Source organism: Erpetoichthys calabaricus, chromosome 7 (assembly GCF_900747795.2).
Source record: "Erpetoichthys calabaricus chromosome 7, fErpCal1.3, whole genome shotgun sequence".
In the NCBI taxonomy this organism is placed as follows: domain Eukaryota; kingdom Metazoa; phylum Chordata; class Cladistia; order Polypteriformes; family Polypteridae; genus Erpetoichthys; species Erpetoichthys calabaricus.
In genome coordinates, this window is record NC_041400.2 from 130,883,664 (window position 1) to 130,902,980 (window position 19,317).

Here is a 19,317-nt window from a genome sequence, read left to right on the forward strand (position 1 = left end):
TTGACACATAAAATTCAGCTTAGGGTTGTTTCAGGAAAACACATCAAATTTAAATTTGATTACTGTCTGCATAAGACAGGATATTATGTATCCACAACAAAACTAGACTATAAAAATATGGCTCTTGATAAAGTATTTAGTGTTGCTATTGATAACTGGGAGTAGGATAAAACAGGCTGTGTACAGAACTTTAAAAGTACAGTACTGTCAGTTTATACATTTTGGATGTGACAATAGAAGTATGCAGCAACAGATAACAGAATGGGTTTTATTCTAAATGGCACATCTGCTTAATAAATTTGTTCACAGAAAATGGTGTACTCTGAAACACTCTTAACACAGATGTCTGGCATACAGCTAATTATATTTTGTAAAATTTCTTAGTTGTTCTTTTGTACTCCAAATCCTCACCTTAAGTAGGACACGAACAGAAAAACAGTATAACAAGCTGTAAAATAAAACCTGTATGTGAAAACGCTAGAAGTGTGAAGGATGCCATAGGTGTACAAAAAATATCCAGACACTCATCAGTTTATATTGATACTTTATATCCTTTATTGAAAAACAAACAGGAACAAAGTGCTGTCAATTACTATGCTGAGAAATGAATGGTAATTTCACACAACACATAAGTTGCTATTGACTTATTTTACTGTACTTAACATGTATTGTTTATTCTACACAGGCAATGTTGTTGCTCTACCTGTATGAAACTTTTTTTAATTAAACAAATTTGCTTGACAATACCTTTACAAAATCTTTACTTCTGATTAGATTGTCAGTGTGTTTTGGAGAAAAAAAACATTTTTAATGGAGGTTTAAATGTCCTGTTTCAAGTGTTTTTTTTCCTTTTCTTTTTTAATTCCCCTGCATGCATACAGTTAGAGTCCACAGAAGCACCTTTATATTGGAGAATGTAGCACCACTTAAGATTGTTTGGACCTAACTGTCGACATGCATAATTCAAAAATGTAGTATAAGGGAATAAATTACCCTAGATTTTGCAATCTTTTACAAATATAACAAGGCAGTTAATGAAGATTAATACAGTACCATACATGTAAAACATGAACAAATACAGTACACACGTTAAAGAAAGTGCTAGCTCACAGAACATCTTTCTTATTTTACTTGGTCACTTTCTAAATGATTATAAGAGAACAAGCTACACAATCATTTATCCCAAGATACACCAAAACATTTTCTTTTATTTAAGTCTATCACCTTTATTCATTATTAAACATTAAAAGGTCTAAAAACCAGCTAAGCCATGATAAATGCAATGCAAAAAACAAAACAACCAAAAAGGAAAAAAAAATCAGATCACTTCCATACCCATATCTTAGGTTAACTATATGCTTTCTTTATTTTTTCTCAATCATGTAAAGAGGATAGGAATGAAAAATGAAGACTGAACTTCATCAGCTTTGAACTTGCCAAATGTTTTGCAGTCATTAGCTATCACTAACTATGCTGGGATCAGGATAAGGTTTTTCTGTATCCTAGGGTTTGGCTGAACTGTACATTAAATGTGATGAGTAATGTATACCTGTATGCTGTAAATGTTAATAAATGTTATTTCATTTTAGCAAAATAAGTTTAATAGGTCCAATAAATTAGAAATACTAGTGCACCATTTGCTATTAGAGAAGCAAAATAAGTACTCTTAGTTTCAGCAGACAGTCACTGGTAACATAAAAGTAGTGTACTGGGAAGTAATTGACCCATTATTCCTAAAGTTTCCAGCTGAATGGTCTCTTTGAAAATTATTTATGATCCCTTTCACGTAATACCTACTTGGCTTACAAAAATAAGTAGTGTTACTTGTATCCTAAGGAAATAAAAACAGCACTTGACAGATATTGTTTCAAAATGTAAGATAAAGGGTAGCACAGTATGAACTAAAACCTGCAAGCCTTCAGGAGGATATAAATGTAAAAGACCTTCATATGTCAGGCAGTTGCCTCCCCTCATTTTGATAACCATACCATTATGTTTTTACTTTATGAGCCTTGAAAAATTCTTTGATCAGTCTCCATGAGACACTCTTCTTCAAACAAGCTTTCAAAAACTATATTTCTAGCTAGTGACAGATATATTACAGTATGTTCTGCCAAATCATGTTGCTTTATCAGTAGTTCACTGCAGATGAAACTCACAAGTTCTAGTAACGCAAAACAATTTTTCATTAAAACCTGGAGCTGGGAACTCTCTCAGTTATCTAACGGTAATGTTTGGCAAAATTCTAGCTGATGCATGCTCATTCTGTTCCAGTTTACGTTCATATGATTGGTAACTATATAAATTACCCACTAAAACCCAGTTCAAGGCCTGCTTAGTGGCACTGTGAGTAATATTCTTACACTGATATTGTAATCATGACGAAAATGAGTTTTGTTTTGATTTTCTTTCAGAACATTTCAATCGATAAAGCAAATATATACGCTTATAATTTTAACCATTACGCACATCAAGTACAATAATAGGTAATTATTTTCACTGTTCCTTACATTTCAAACACATATTACTTATAAATTCAATTGCATTCTCTAATAAAAGGCAGCCAGTAACATTAGACATCATATGCTTCAAAAAACTAAACACAGACAAAACAGTACAGCAAATGCATTAGCAACAACAGCTGCTCAACACAAATTTAGCTATTTCCTATATATTGTAAAAGAAAAAAAATGAGAAGATGTTGACTATCCTCTTAGAAATGCACAAAAAATGATTAGATACAGAAAAGCTTTAACAAGCAGTCCAATTTACATAATTAAAGGGCTTATTTCCATGGCATGTATTTATTAGAAAATATACTTTGTGTTATAGTAGGGAAAATAATATATACTCAAGAAATGCAAATTAAACTGAATAGCTAAACTGCGTATACTGCTGAAATACCTATGTACAACAAACATTTTTTTACCATGCAATGTCCCGGTAAATTCATAGCGCACTGTAACTGGCTGGCCATTTGAGATTGTTTTGTCCTAATGAGAAACAAAGTCTGAACAAATGCAACTGAAACATTTTAAATCAAATATATTTCTAGAAATGAAGATGTTAGGGAAAGTATACGAATAGCCATTGCACTTTATCCTAAATTGGATGTTTAGTGATATGGGGCTTAACTGTTGCCTAAATAACTGAAATAAAGGTCATATGAACATTGCTTGTCATCCAGATTGATTAACTGTAAAGAAACCTTATTTTCTTTATCTTTGCCTCAAGTATATTTTAATAAAATGATCTCACATTCCTAAACAGGCACTCTTATCTTAGTTATTTTCACAGAACAAAGTTTTGAATCTTTTTAAATATGATAAACACACAATATAGGGATGCCCCAAACATAACGCCTGCAGCATTATGCTACAGTATCAATTATAAGCTTATTAATCTGTGAGCACAACAAGTCGGGCAGATTCAAACCTAACACCCTATTTAAATATTGTGTTTGGATTTTTAATTATGGCTTAATATTTTACATCGGCATAATGAGTTTATGCATATATAGTATTCAAAATCGGTGACAGCAGTGCTACCTGGCAGGTGGAGACCAGGGTTCATATCCCAGGTCCTCCCTACATGGAGTTTGCAAGTTCTCCCCCTGTCTGCCCCCTGGGTGCTCCGGTTTCCTCCTACAGTCCAAAGACATGCAGGTTAGGTGAAATGGTGATCCTAAAATTGGCCATAGTGTGTGGCTGGAGTGTTTGTTTGTGTGTATGTGTTCGTTCACTCTGCAATGGACTGACGCACTGTCCAGGGTTTTTTCCCTGTCTTGCACCCTGTGCTAGCTGGGATAGGCTCTAGCAGACCCACGTGACCCTGTTCAGGTGTAAGCAGGTTAGACAATGAATGACTGACTAATTTTCAAAAAAACAGAAAACATGGTACCATTTACTTTTATTGCTAGGAAATTCTAGGAATATTGTCTTTATACAATATCCATAGAGAGAATTAAAATGTGTCTTTTTTTCAGGAAAAACCAGAAAAGCATAAACATTTTGATTTAATTTGAGAAAAGCATGAACATTGTCAAAACACATTTTATGCCCGGAAGTTCTTATTATGGATAGTAACACTTGCTAGAATGCCTGCCATGCAACCATGAATGACATTCTGCTTTCATTTCTAATAAAGTTTTAAGGAAAAGGAGCTGGTAATTTAATATATTTCTAAAATTGACTGTACCACTATGCCCACCATTTCAATGACCTTATCTTTGTGGAGTTGCATTCAATTATATTAGGGAAGCAGCAATTCACATAACTGTCGATTCTGCTCTGATTCAGTTTATATAGTGTGTATTATGTCTCTTGGCATGGGAAAGAATTAATATAACTGTCCTGTTTTTATAACAGTCAGCAGGTGAGTTAGATAAAAACACTTTTACAAATGTAAAATGTAAGCTTTTAATGAAAACAAAAATTTGTATTTTAAAAAAGTCAAAGAAGAACCTTACAGTTAAACACGGGACCTTTATGAGAAAAACAGAAAAACACAATTATTTAAACATTTAAAGCACACAAAAAGTAGAACTTTGACTTAGAACTTTGTAATCTTTTTCCTTTTTACAGGGCATCACAGATTCAAGTAAAAACCATGCATCCTTCCATTCCTATATGATATATATATTAAAATATACCAAGCAGTTATTTGGGAATAATGTATTTTTTTCTTTTTAACAATATTTTCATTTTGATTTTCATTCTACTTTTCTAGGTATTCTAATTGTTTAATTAATCCATTATTTACTAATCAGCGGGTCTAATGCTAAAGTAGTAGCAGGCTTTGATTATTCCGTTTTGTTTGCCAGCGTGTCTGCTCTGCTCATTTTTAATTGTCATTAATAAGATACAACGAAGGGGAAAAACTACACAGAGAAAGGGCAAAATATAATGAAATCAACAAAACAGAGTTAAGCATTTAAATCTATAGCAAAAGCAGAAATATTTCTAAATGTCTTATAAATGTAAAAATCATGCTGCAGTGCTTTTCTGAATGTAGAATAAAAGAAAAACAATACCAGCTAATTAAGTGAGATCAGTGCTATCAGGTGTTGTCACTGATTAGGAATCTGGTTAGAACAAAAATCTGTAGCCACAGGGGGTCCGCAGGACCGAGGTTGGGAAACACTGATATAGACTCATGCACCCTTAACAAATTTGATCTCTTACTTGTCCTGGAGTTCACCAAAAGGAAAGGAGGACTCCTGCTGAGAATTAGTTTGTTACCACTGTGACCTTCACCAGATAAAGAGATTACAAAGCAAAAAAGTGGAAACAGAAAATGAAGCTGTTTTTGCTTAACGATATTTGGGTGTAGTGCAGGAGTGAAGATTAAGAGAGCAAACCTCTGTAGCTAAACTCAAGACAGTAATTCAGTAATGTAATATGTTATGTTATAAATAACTATAATTATTTTCTCATAACAGTTGTGTGTAAAAACTATATATTATGTTTTACATTCTTGCACAGGAAAGTAACATATTTTAATTACATACTGTATTCAGGATCATATGAAAAATTCAGCTACAGTACCTAGCAAGATTGTGAAACTTTGAATTTATTACTGCCATGCATTTGTAAATATCTTTATGTCAGAACCAGTATTAGTATATTGTAAGCTAAAGCGTAGGTGTTGCTTTATTTTTAGAAAGGAATTGAAGGAGTTAAAGGCCTTATAATGGTTAATACTCCTGCCTCGTGGATTCCATAACTTGGGTTTGAATCTTGTCCTCGGTTTTCTGTGAGGAGTGTGTATATTCTTCCCATGTTTTTCTTCCAGGTACTCCAAATTTCCTCCAACATCACCAAACACATCAAGTGAAATTAACTGACAACTCTAAGTTGGCTCCCAACATAAGTTAGTGTGTTTATGAGTGGGCCTTGTCATAAACTGATTTGTTTCCTGCCTTTTAACCAGTGCTGCAAGAATAGACACCTGCCCACTGAGCTCCCAGATTAGATTAAACAGGCTGAACAATGTACAATGAACTAGTTTGAAATCAGGACAATGAGTAACTACATATACACTATACATCAGATGTAATGAGTTAAGAAAAGTGATAGGGCTTCTTCATCATCTAGAAATATGATAACTGGTAAATTCATATTTTTGCTAGCTTTTAATATTGTACATCTTTTTTAACTACATGTAAGTGCTACTATTATATGTACTATACCTATGTCCATATTGAGAACTGTTGTTGTAAGATGAGTTTCAGGACTTTCCACACATATCCTATTGCATTGATGATGGATTTTCACTGGAACAATGTAAAGGCATTTTCTTTACTTGCTTTGAGAGTTTTACTTCACCCATTTGTTTTATGTCCATGGTCAACTGAAACATATTTTCTATGGTACCATGAAGAACTATTTGCCACCTTCCTAATTTCCACAATGTTTTCTAGTCCTTGGACAAAATCTCATATTAGATAAAGAGTGAACAAAGAATAATCATTTTAATTTTTCTAATCTTACTTCATTCATCTAGTGAACAAAATTATCTAAACACCAACTGGCACTATATTATGAAGTAATTTCCCCTCGTACTCAAATCAACTTATGTTAACCCCTACCATTAGTCAAGTTGCTAGCACTAATATGTAACCAGCACATAATGCCAATATCAAAAGAAATCATTGAAGAGTTCCAGAACAAAACAAGCAAAAAGTTGTTGATATCCACTAATTTCTAAAGGCTTACAAAGCTCAGACTCCACTTAACTACTGTTAGAGCCACATGTTAATCATGACTCAAGTATTTTCTTTTGTGAAATTAAGTAAAAAAAATATTGTATACAAGAGATAATCATCTAAACTGTTTTAAAGTAGTTCTATTTTCATATAATGAAGAAGTGTTATTTTCATATAATCCAAATATTCTTTCTAGCTTTTCTTATACTGATTTATTTCCCTATTATAGCATTCAGTTTGTGGGTCCCCTCTGAAAGAAAATATTATGTGTTAAATGTACTTTTATTTATACACTACATACTTATTGTATGGTGTGTATCAGTTTTTTATCTGGGTCATAAGAGTCAACAATTTCTCCAAACAGAAATTAATGCTGGAGAGAATACCCTTCAGTCTTTGGACATAATCACATACACACACTAACTAACACAGGGTCAATTTAGAGATGCATATACCCTGACAGTTATATTATTAAGACACTGAGAGGAGACTGGAAACCCAAAAGGTGGGAATATGCAAACTTCAGAAAGAAAAGACTCCATCCATGGAGTATTTGAACTAACAGATCACTGCATCTGTGTGGACTGTTGTTAGCAATCCATAGAAAGCTGCCTTCTGTGTGTCTCAGGCACAGTTCATACAAACAATACACTAAAGCATTGTCTATTTAATAAACATTAAACTCAATCTCATATTATCAAAAATAATTACATTAAAATATAACACATACAACATCTACAGATGATATGGTGATAATAGAAGGAGTTAAACTATACTTTGTCACTTTTTGAAATGTTGCTAAATGACACTTCATATTATAACAAAATAGGCTATTTGCAGTCTTTCGGTACATTATGTCTGCAGTTTGTTGCTTTGGATCTATAAATGCTTCTTGAAAGCTGAATAAAATATTGCACTACAATTAGCTCAGAGTTCTTGTTCAGAAAACCATGATGTAGGATTAATATAAATGTTTACAATATTGAATACAATTAAAAAGAAAGCACTGCATTTTAAATCTATGTAAAAATTAATAACTTTTTTTCAGAATTAACATCAGTTATGAACTGTTAAGTGAGTTAATATGAGAAAATATAAATCTCAACTAATTAAAAAATATTATTTAATGAGTTAAAAGAAAACTTTTCTTGAAGAAATTAACTTGCATGCTTTATATTACGTTTTAAATTAATCTATTGCCTTTATGTCATGCTTTCAAACAATTATTCAGATTTTCCAAATAAGTAATGGTCATTCAGCTGCTTCAGTTTTATATATGGGAAGAAAAATATGGCAATGTTTTCCATACAATATCAACATCTTAATAAATAAATCTTCAGTATTTATAACTGGCTATTATACAAATTAAAAATATAATAACCTGTTAAATGTGTGATTTTCATTTACAAAATATATGCATTTGTCAGATAATTGAGCTGCAATTTTTTTTGTTGTATGTGGTACCATGCATGTGAAGAGAAATTCAAATTTACAACAGTTTTCTTACTTTTGACAGGATAACAGAATACAGGATGTGAATCCGCCTCATTGAGAAAATCTGTTCTGTATAGTTTCATTTCTGTACAATTTTTAAATAAAGGCAAAAAAATAAACTGTAAATAGTCTGAAATAGCATAAGCTACTTTATTTTAGGTGGTTCATAAAAAATGTAATGATTTATTCCATTAAGTAGAAGTACATAATAAGAATAGCTACATCAAATCTTTGAAATATTAAAAAGTATGCTTCAATTTAAATATTCTCGATTGTTATAGAAATTTGTTATTTTTCTTCCTCTGATAGAGTTCCACAGAGGGCCAGATCCCTAATAAAGGATCAAAAATTAAAAAAAAAACATTATATTCATAATCTCTGACCTTGAAATAGCCTAAAACGGTACCCCACATGCTTATGTTTGAAATTTTCCATTTTAAACCTTCTGGTAGTGGCTCTTAGAGGGCTAGGACCACCAGTTAAGAAGCAAATATCAAGAATATTATCATATTCATGTTCACCATCTTTGAAATAGCATAAAACAACACACCATGTGCCTATATTACCGATTCCAATTTTTTTCGAGTTTAGTGAAAAGTTTAGTGTCCCATTAGGTGTGAACACCTTGGGGTCGGTGGATTTGGCATGCAACTTCAGGTCTTTCTGATGATTTTTGCGGAACACTTCTATTGGTTTACTGTTTATCATAAGGGCGTAATTTCCTGCCCAAAATATTGTTCAAAATTGTCATAAATCCCAAAAAAGCTTGAAGTCTTACAAGACAAGACATCCACATGAGTGGAATGGTAATGTCATACGTGGGGCTTTTCGTGTACTGGGGAGTCAGGAGTTGCCGGACAAAAATAAAACTGAAGTGATTTCAAAATGTTCACAAGTAATTCTTATCAAAACAAAAATGACAGATTCAAAAGAGTTTCATATTTTATTAAAATTCCCAGTCATTCTACAATTAATCCCTTACATTTTTTTGGATATAAAAATGCTTCCTATAATCTGTCATTTAGGTCTCACTTTATTACTGTATTTTATTCTTTAAGGATTTAGTTTAATGTAAACAAGATGTTTTGCTATTTGAAACTCATCTGACTTACCACTAATTAAGATTTCATTTAGTGCACAAGTAAGATGATTTTCTAGTTATTAGTAACACATAGAATCCAGTCTAAAAATATCATTAATTGTATTATAACAAGCATATAAAGCACCTAGTTGTGGTACAGAATGATGCTGTATAAAATAATATTTGGACATTTGCTGAAGCAGTAACCCATTTTAATTCTTAATTACGTAACTTGTATCATGTAGCTCTCAAACTCAGGTAGATGTTGTGAGTGAATGTAATTACTTATTCAGCCAGGCAATTATTCAATGAGTAAGTTATGATTCAGTTGATTTAAGTTTTAAATCGGCTTTAGTAGACTCTCAAAAAAATATCAAATAGCATAATTATTTGTCCAGTTTGGTTAAGTTAAACTCGTGCATACTTGAATGGGAACTTGCCGCCTTCAGTGACAGAAAATTGGTACTTAATGCAATTGATAATTAAAGGAAACTTGTCTTAAAAATATTCTTGTGCTGGGTAGCTACAAAACCAAACACGCCACTTTTCTGGCTTATAACATAAATCTAAAATTCTCCTTTCCCCATGTACAGAAAAGACTACAGAAGGGTCAACTTTGTTTTTCACACAAAAAAGTATTTCAACAAAAACAATATGACAAAATAATCAGTATTTGTATAGAAAGCTTTCACACTTTCACTCTTTATGTAAATCACTCTTTTTCAAATCAACAGTAAACTCAAAGCTATTGTATATAATGAAGCTACCAACAGAATGGCACTGCACACTCACTGGGGCACAATCCTTTGGTCTTGAGTTTGATTATGTGGGTGTCCTGTGTGGAGTTTACATGTCATGCTTATTATCAGTGTGTTTCAATTTCCTACTCATATTTGATAACGCAGAGCTGGCAGATCCAAGATATTAAAGTGGCCTAGGAAAAAGTGTGCTCTACCACAGACTGCTCTTCCATCTGGTGCATTGTCAGGCTATCGGCCTATGATGTCCTGCATAGTTTCTGGTCCTCAATGCTACGAAAGTGAATCAAAGCAGCTTGTGAAAATGAATGTTGTGTATTTAGACTGCTGAACCCTAAATAATTCACAGGGTATTTTAATGTCTTTGGAGTTTCCATTCTTAGTATATATTGATGCACAGAAAGCAGATTTGCTCTTTAATTCTAACAGACTATAATCAAAACATATAAGAAAAGTGTCTTTAAGTTTGCAACTCATGCAAAGCATACTGTATACAGTATTTAAAAGACAAGGGCTGATAAAGTGCCCACAGAAAAAAAAAAACAGCATGTGGAAACTGTGAATTAGTCAAATCCATGTTGTTTACTGTATGGTATTTTTTAGGAGACCTCTTCATATAAATGAAGTATTTTAGGAAACCTTTTTGAAATATAGCTACTTGTTTCTTTTTTTTTTTTTAAACTGTCAATATTTAAAGGTGCATTTCCAGACAGCAAAGTGTAAAGAAAATGAAAGTGTTCTGCAGACATTTTTGATTATTCAGATAATATATAAAGTTAACCAGAATTTAAATTGAAATATTCTAAAAGTGGTACATTGTTCTTCTATACGTTCTTTCTAACTATTACAATACTGATTTTTTTCATTATATAAATCAAGGACAACCTTGTTGAACTAATCTAAACAAACTAAATTCTATTATTGTGAAGTAAACATTGTAATATCTATTTCTAACATTATTATAGTTTTATAACAGTGTAACTTTGTAAATATGAATAGGCCTGCATATTAATTTCAAACATAAAGCGATTTCAGTAATTGAATATTACACAAACATTTTAGCAAAAAACAAAAAATGACATCCACAGACATGCTCAGACATCACTCCTAAGGTGGTTACATTGTACTCAAGGATGTGTAAATCTGCCAAAAAGTCCACATTTTGACCAAGTCTCATTACTTTCCCTATATATCATATATACATTATATAGAGAACATAATGAGTGTATGCAGTTACCTTGGTATAGTAAAATGTACTGGAGCAATTCTGCTAAAAGAAAACAATGGGCATCTTAACATTTTACAATGATAATAATGGTGCCAAATTTCATTTGAATTGTTGGGTCCACAGACTCTTGACACCGACATAAACTGACAGATTTCATTCCAAAAGGGGTCAAATTTTGTCAAACTTGTGTAAAACATGAAAATCCATGGAAAATTTGCAGCCAAAATTTTGACCTTGTCAATATTTTCCCTGTATACTGTGGTATCTATATAGAAAGTAAAATAAACATAAACTCAGAATGAAGTGATTAATTGTGCTTATTAAAGATAATAATCTTTGAAATCACAGTCTAAAGGGTTTAATCACTCTTCACTATCCAGGAAATAAGCACCTTTACAATAATCAGTTTTAAGGCATTGATACCCTCTAGAGTAAACCATCCTTGCCATAAAACACAGATTTCTCATTTTAGCTAATATTTTTCATAACATTAAATACTTCTTAGGTAGAAGCTTAACTATTTTAGATAGTATTTTAAGTTAGACATATTTAAATAAAACCAAAACGATAATATATCCTCTTCATGTAGAAACATTTCCAAAGAAATGCAATCTTGATGTTTTTACATATGTATTTTAATTATATCTACAAAGCTAAAAATTCACTTTCTGATGTTCACCAATTGAATTCAGTAATTTAAAGTGCTATTAAAAAGTAAATTCAAGTAGATTTAAAAATGATTATCTGTATGTGCATTAAAGATCGAGCAACCAAGCCAAGGAAATACTGGAATTTCCTCTCCTGTTTTCATACTTTAGTTTAAAACCATTCAGTTATAGCCTTATTTTATAACAAATGCTTTGAGTGCATTATCAACAACACAAATTGTTACAGTGTCACTACAAGGAAGCACTGTTACCAAGCTACTTTATGACAGATGTTCTTCTGCTTCTACTTTATTTACAGAAGAGTTAGAAATACAACGGAAATTTCAGTTTTATCCTTGGCAAGGGAGTAGCAGCATACTCATGAATTGCGATTCCTATGCAAACTTAATGCACAATTTTTCATATTCAATTCAACTGTGTAATTTCATAAAGTGCTCCATATACAGTAAGAAACTAGAATAAGTTCACTTAATTATAAGAATTTTAACTTTCTTTTTTATAGTCATCTAAATGCTGAAAACCTTTAGAAGCACATCATGGACTTCAATTGTAGTCCAAGACTCTCACCGCTTCCTATACTGTATATGTAAGAACAAAATAGTTGGATTGCCGACTGGATAGTGATGGTGGTAAATGCCAGTAGTTCAGTAACTTTAGTGTATAGCACTGAGCTGAAAACTTGCTGTATTTTACAATATAAATGTTAATTTTAATTTCCAGGTATAATGTAAATAAAGCCCTAAATTATAATTAATTTTTTTTTTCTTTTCACTCTAGTGCTGACACTGCAATAAGTCTGAAACCCCTCCTATTGCTGGTCACTACTCACAACATCACAGCTTGCTCAGAATTGCATGAGGTACATAATATACCCAGGAAGGGCAAATTTTCATCTTGCACCATTTCTTGTTTTTAAAATCTTAATTACTATTTTTGGTTACATTTTAAACTCAGGTAAATGTCACATCGATTGTATATTTTCTTTTCAGTAAACAGGTGGCATTTAATAATTCTGAAATTCTATCAAAATGGTAAAAACTTAACATATGTTAGAAAAGTCACATATAAAACATTTGAACATGTAATCTTTTTTTTTTCAAGTTACAAACTACTTAAATGGGAGAAAGGAACCATAATGCTAATACATCTTACTCTTGCACAACTGCATAAATATGACAGATCATTTTGCCCTTTTATATAATGTCATCCAGTAGGGGATATTCAAGCTATAACCTTCCATGCATCGTTTTTTTCTATACAGGTGCATAACTGCAGCACAAGGCAGACATTTCCCTTTGTACCAGTGTGACGCTGCAGAAAATATCACATAATCTAACATTTAAACCTTAGATGTAGAACTTAAGAGTTCTTCCTTTACATTTCATTACAATTGAATATAATTCACACTGTTGACAATTATGATGTAGACTGGTAATTGAGTATTTCAAATGGAATAATTCCACTAAAGTGTAATTCAGAAGTGGGTCTGAATTAATTCTTTACATCTCATAATTGTCAATTATCCATAAATACAATATTTGTCACTGTGAATTGGTACCTTCATTCAATGAACATTGCAATGCCATTTGCATCTGGTAACTCTAATTATAACAAAATGGTTGTGGATGGTATGCTGATAAAATTATAAATGAATAAAAACACAAGGATTTGTCTTTTATGATGAATGTCTACAAAACAGACAAACTTTGGAAAAGGGACAGATAAAAGAGGAGGTGAGCATCACATCACAAGCATATTGAATAAAAAAGGAGGACAGCAACTCTAGCCAATCTTTAAGCAAGAGAGCTACATTTTAAAAACTATGATCTTAAAAAATCAATATATTTAAGAAACAAAAATACTAAACCCTCCTGCTAAAGCATAAACTATAAACATGACCTAAAAAACATAAAAAGAGATTCAGGCTCTGTGACTTTTTTTTTACCAGGGCACTGGTCAGTACTAAGTCATTTTTAATATTCAGTGAGAGAAAAAGATATATGGACATCAGACCAGAGGTGACTAAAATCTAGACCCTGGGAATGTCATCATACTTAAAATTGATGGGTGGACAAAAAAAAAAAATCAATAAAAAGTCCACAGCAACATGCAAAGCAACCATCACCTCCCTGCTTTTAAAGAGGATCTCAGTATAACTGAGACTATTCTATGTGATTATGAAAATTATACATTAAGATCACACTCATACCTATTCCTAGTACTGGTACCACGATATACAGAAGGCTATTATGAATATTAATATGTTTGTGCTAAAACCAACTTGTTCATTTACTTTACCCCATGCTTTTCTCCTCCCTATGTTCACGGTGCAAGGTAATAAATTGAGGGATAACAGTTACTCATTTCAAAGTGCTAGTTGACTAGAGTCATACAGTACAGTATTTCCGAGGTACAGTATAGAAAACAATATATAAACTATGTTAAACTTTTTTGTAAGGATTAGCCTTTACCACTTAGTCTATGGTCAATCATCTTGCTCCTCCCCACTGTCTCCCCGTGGGTCTGTCCTCTTCTCCTTGTGACAGTTGAAGATCCTTGTCATTTCTTCTTGATACCTAATGAAGTTGTCACCAAATCTGGACCAAGCTTTGAAAGGGACAGTGATTGTGTTCCGATAGGGTTGTCTCACTTCACTTATCTTTAGGAATACCCCATATCGGTTGGAGCCAACATCAAAGTAAAACCTTTTGTTATCCACTCTGAAGGAGACACCGTCGGGAAGCTCTGGAGACTCTTCATGATTTCGACTTCGGTTACGCTCTTCACTGTCATCCTCCCCATAATCTTCAATGAGCTGGGACAATGCATCCCTGAATTCAATGAGCCCTTGTGCTGGCAGTACAATAGTCTGCTCAATGCCTTGTCCATAGTAACCCATGGTTCCGTGACCTCTACTCACAGTCTGTCTTATCCGAAGAAACCTCCCACGCTGGTTTTCTTTTAGGTCCAAGTAGTACTTTCGGTTGTCTCGCTCAATAAACTCACTTTTTAGCACCCTATGGACATGTTCTTCAGATGCAGCAGATCCTGTAGGTGAAGAGGCAGGGTGATGTCTTCTCCTAGTATCCTGATGATGACCCTGATTGTTAGTATGCTCCTCTAGCCTTTGCCCCTGGGCACCTCGTAGTCCCAGATGAGCATAATATTCAATGAAATCTCCAAGACAGTACCTTAGATCAGGGGCCATTGCCATGGAGAGTGTCAGCTTGCTCTTTCTTATATTGTCCTGTCGGCCTCTGCCAATCCATACTTCAGCAATCTTCAGGAAACGACCCCTGGAGCTCTGCTTCACGTCCAGATAAAACCTCTTCTTTTGGATGTCCACTCGTTTAGAAGCCAGCTCCTGAATTTCCAAGCCTTGCGTTGCAGGGTAAGGATACTGCTGTGCATATAGGCTTCTCAGGCCGGAGTCGGCTTGGGTCCTGCCTCTGCCTCTCTCCATGCCTCGGAAACTAGTGGTATCAGCCATGTCTGTTCAATTTTGTCCACAGTTTATTTCGATCACAGTTCATCTCTCCATTACTTTATTAACCAGAGGTTGACGAGGAGGAGGGGGATGAAGCGGAAGGGAAGACGATGATGCCGGAGACCTGTTTGTCCTTTTAGTTTTCTCTGTAATACTGTCTAATCGAGAAGGTAATAAATGCTTTTGATCTCAAAACTGAAAGCAAAGGCTCTCATCAATTACACTGTCCGCATCTGTCTGTCTCTACGCTTCTCATCGCTCCTCCCTGATCACTTGCTTGCCTCTGACACTTCCCCGCTAGTTCAGTATCCTGGCGAGATGAAAAAAAATCCAATCCAAGTGCAAGTCTTCAGAGGGCGCTGCGTAAGGAAAGGCGACACCGTAAGGGAAAAAATGACACAATTAAAATGCCGAGACTTTCGTACTTCTCGTACATACAATACAGTCATGACCTTCAAATATGCGCCTCTTAATTCAACGCACCATTTTGTTCAAATTGTCTCACATCGTTTTATAATCTCCTTGGGCTAGCTATCCCAGTAATGCACCATGCATAAATGGAAGGGGGAGGGGATCTAGTGACGATTTCAGGTGCGCGACAGTGGCGGAAGAGGTTTGTCTTCAATGGGCGCGGTTGCATATGCAGATTTTTGTTAATCTGCGCAGCTTTCTCTGTAGGAACGCAGGTTGCGCTACATGATTGGTCTTCTCATCATTTCCACGCAGCATTCCAGTGCAAACGGTCCACTGTAATAATAGTGCGGTAAAAGGCATCGATGTCGAAGGTACGGAGGTTAAACTATGTCAGCTGGCTGAAGATACAAGTGTTCTCTTTAGGGATAAGGAAGAAGTTGCTAAAGCATTTTCATGCATATGTGATTGCTCTCTTATCTAAAGATTAAATTTAAACATTAATGAATGTGAGTCGCTTTAAGATTCTAACACTGAAATTGTCAGTTGCATACCAGTAAATAAGTTGTGACATACTTGGGAATTAAAGTAAGTAAACACCAAGAAGAAAGAGGGAAGATATATTTGAGTATATTTCCAATTTTTTAGATGTTCCCAACAATATAAATGTAGAGTACGATAAATCTCATTATAATTTCAATGGGGACATACAGTTGAAAGTTTGTGAACCCTTTAGAATTTTTTATATTTCTGCATAAATATGACCTAAAACATCATCAGATTTTCACTCAAGTCCTAAAAGTAGATAAAGAGAAACCAGTTAAACAAATGAGACAAAAATATTATACTTGGTCATTTATTTATTAAAGAAAATAATCGAATATTACATATTTGTGAGTGGCAAAAGTATGTGAACCTTTGCTTTCAGTATCTGGTGTGACCCCCCCCCCCCCCCTCCCCATTGCAGCAATAACTGCAACTAAACGTTTCAGGTGACTGTTGATCAGTCCTGTACAACAGATTGGAGGAATTTTAGCCCATTCCTCCGTACAGAACAGCTTCAACACTGGGATATTGGTGGGTTTCCTCATATTAACTGCTCGCTTCAGGTCCTTCCACAACATTTCGATTGGATTAAGGTCAGGACTTTGTCTTGGCCATTCCAAAACATTAACTTTATTCTTCTTTAACCATTCTTTGGTAGAACAACTTGTGTGCTTAGGGTCGTTGTCTTGCTGCATGACCCACCTTCTCTTGAGATTCAGTTCATGGACAGATGTCCTGACATTTTCCTTTAGAATTCTCTGATATAATTCAGAATTCATTGTTCCATCAATGAAGACAAGCTGTCCTGGCCCAGATGCAGCAAAACAGGCCCAAACCATGATACTACGCTCACCATGTTTCACAGATGGGATAAGGTTCTTATGCTGGAATGCAGTGTTTTCCTTTCTCCAAACATAATGCTTTTCATTTAAACCAAAAAGTTCTATTTTGGCCTCATCCGTCCACAAAACATTCTTCCAATAGCCTTCTGGTTTGTCCACGTGATCTTTAGCAAACTGCAGATGAGCAGCAATGTTTTTTTGGAGAGCAGTGGCTTTCTCCTTGCAACCCTGCCATGCACACCATTGTTGTTCAGTGTTCTCCTGATGGTGGACTCATGAACATGAACATTAGCCAATGTGAGAGAAGCCATCAGTTGCTTATAAATTACCCTGGGGTCCTTTGTGACCTCGCCGACTATTACACGCCTTGCTCTTTGAGTGATCTTTGTTGGTTGACCACTCCTGGGGAGGGTAACAGTGGTCTTGAATTTCCTCCATTTGTACACAATCTGTCTGACTGTGGATTGGTGGAGTCCAAACTCTTTAGAGATAGTTTTGTAACTTTTTCCAGCCTGATGAGCATCAACAACTCTTTTTCTGATGTCCTCAGAAATCTCCTTTGTTTGTGCCATGATACACTTCCACAAACATGTGTTGTGAAGAGCAGACTTTGATAGATCCCTGTTCTTTAAATAACATAGGGTGCCCACTCACACCTGATTGTCATCCCATTGATTGAAAACAGCTGACTCTAATTTCACCTTCAAACTAACTGCTAATCCTAGAGGTTCACATACTTTTGCCACTCACAAATATGCAATATTCGATCATTTTCCTCAATAAATAAATGACCAAGTATAATATTTTTGTCTCATTTGTCTAACTGGTTTCTCTTTATCTACTTTTAGGACTTGAGTGAAAATCTGATGATGTTTTAGGTCATATTTATGCAGAAATATAGAAAATTCTAAAGGGTTCACAAACTTTCAAGCACAACTGTAAGCCTTATTATATGTAAAAGGAAATCCATCATAGTTAAACCCAAACATTAAGGTGAAATTAATGTTTTAGACCTTTATGGTGAAAATATAATTTTTTTAAATAAATTGGATTAGAAGATACTTGATGCATAGTAAGAGTACCGTGTTTGGAAACTCATTCAAAAACTGATGTTTCAAAAGATGAGCAATTTAGAATTTTTGCTAAAATGTAATCATGACATAAACAAATTCCCAATCCCATTTTTTCACAAGTTATTGTTGTCATGGATTACATTAGATTAGAGTAGTTAGAACTATTTTTGGCCCCCATGGAGAAATTTGGCTTTTTACAATTACACATTAAATAAATAAACACACACGCACGCACACACATGCACACATACTAAGGAATTAATATACACAAATGGCAAAAAAAAAGAACACTTCTGACTTGTCAGCTACTGTCACAGTAAGACATTATGTAGGCACATTGTTGCTGGTAAAAAGCAGCCCCAGCAGTGTTTCTTAACACATTTTTGCTGAATAATTTGTTGGCTGAAATTCCACTGTGTTAGTGTATCAAAGAGAGGATGTGCAGCATTGTTGATAATGGCATTCAGTTTTCTTTTTAATTCTCTCCTTTGATGCTACCTGCAGGGGGTTCAGAGTGTTTCCTATAATTGATTCTGCCCTTTTAATTAGTTTGCTGATTTGATGGGAATCTATGAAATGATGTTACCAGCCCAGCACACCAAAGCACAGAAAACTGCACAGGGCATCACAGAGTTGTAGAAGATATGAAAGATGTTATGATGTATATTAAAGTAACACTGTTGTCTAGGAGTCTGCCCTGTTCTTACTTATATAATTCCAGTCCAGTCTGTCGTTGATATGGACTCCCAAGTATTTGTAGGAGTGGACCACCTCTTCATCCATACCCTGAAAAATGACTAGACAGAGGGTTTTTGGTGCGTCAAAACTCAAAAACCTGTCCCTTGATTTTGCTGATGTCAAGTTGTAGACAAATTCCCTCTGCACCAAGAAACTCCACCTGACTCCTATACTTGTCCCACTTATCTATACACTCCATAAGTGCAGAATCACCTGAGAAGTTATGCAAGTGACATGGCCTGGTATTATAGTCAGAGGTGTACAGAGTGAAGAGAAAAGGAGACA

The 19,317-nt window shown here is 34.2% G+C and overlaps 1 protein-coding gene across 1 annotated transcript; it reads right to left on the minus strand.

Annotated features, from left to right (window-relative positions):
• Positions 1–531: 531 nt before the first annotated feature.
• purg (purine-rich element binding protein G) lies at positions 532–15,984 on the minus strand. The gene has a single exon (XM_051929591.1). It carries the CDS (start codon positions 15,423–15,425, stop codon positions 14,421–14,423), a length of 1,005 nt encoding a protein of 334 aa, XP_051785551.1. The 5' UTR covers positions 15,426–15,984; the 3' UTR covers positions 532–14,420.
• Between the last annotated feature and the right edge of the window lie 3,333 nt (positions 15,985–19,317).

Excerpts from the sequence above, each read along its gene's own strand:
- purg (XM_051929591.1), bottom strand. The coding sequence starts at position 15,425 with ATGGCTGATACCACTAGTTTCCGAGGCATGGAGAGAGGCAGAGGCAGG.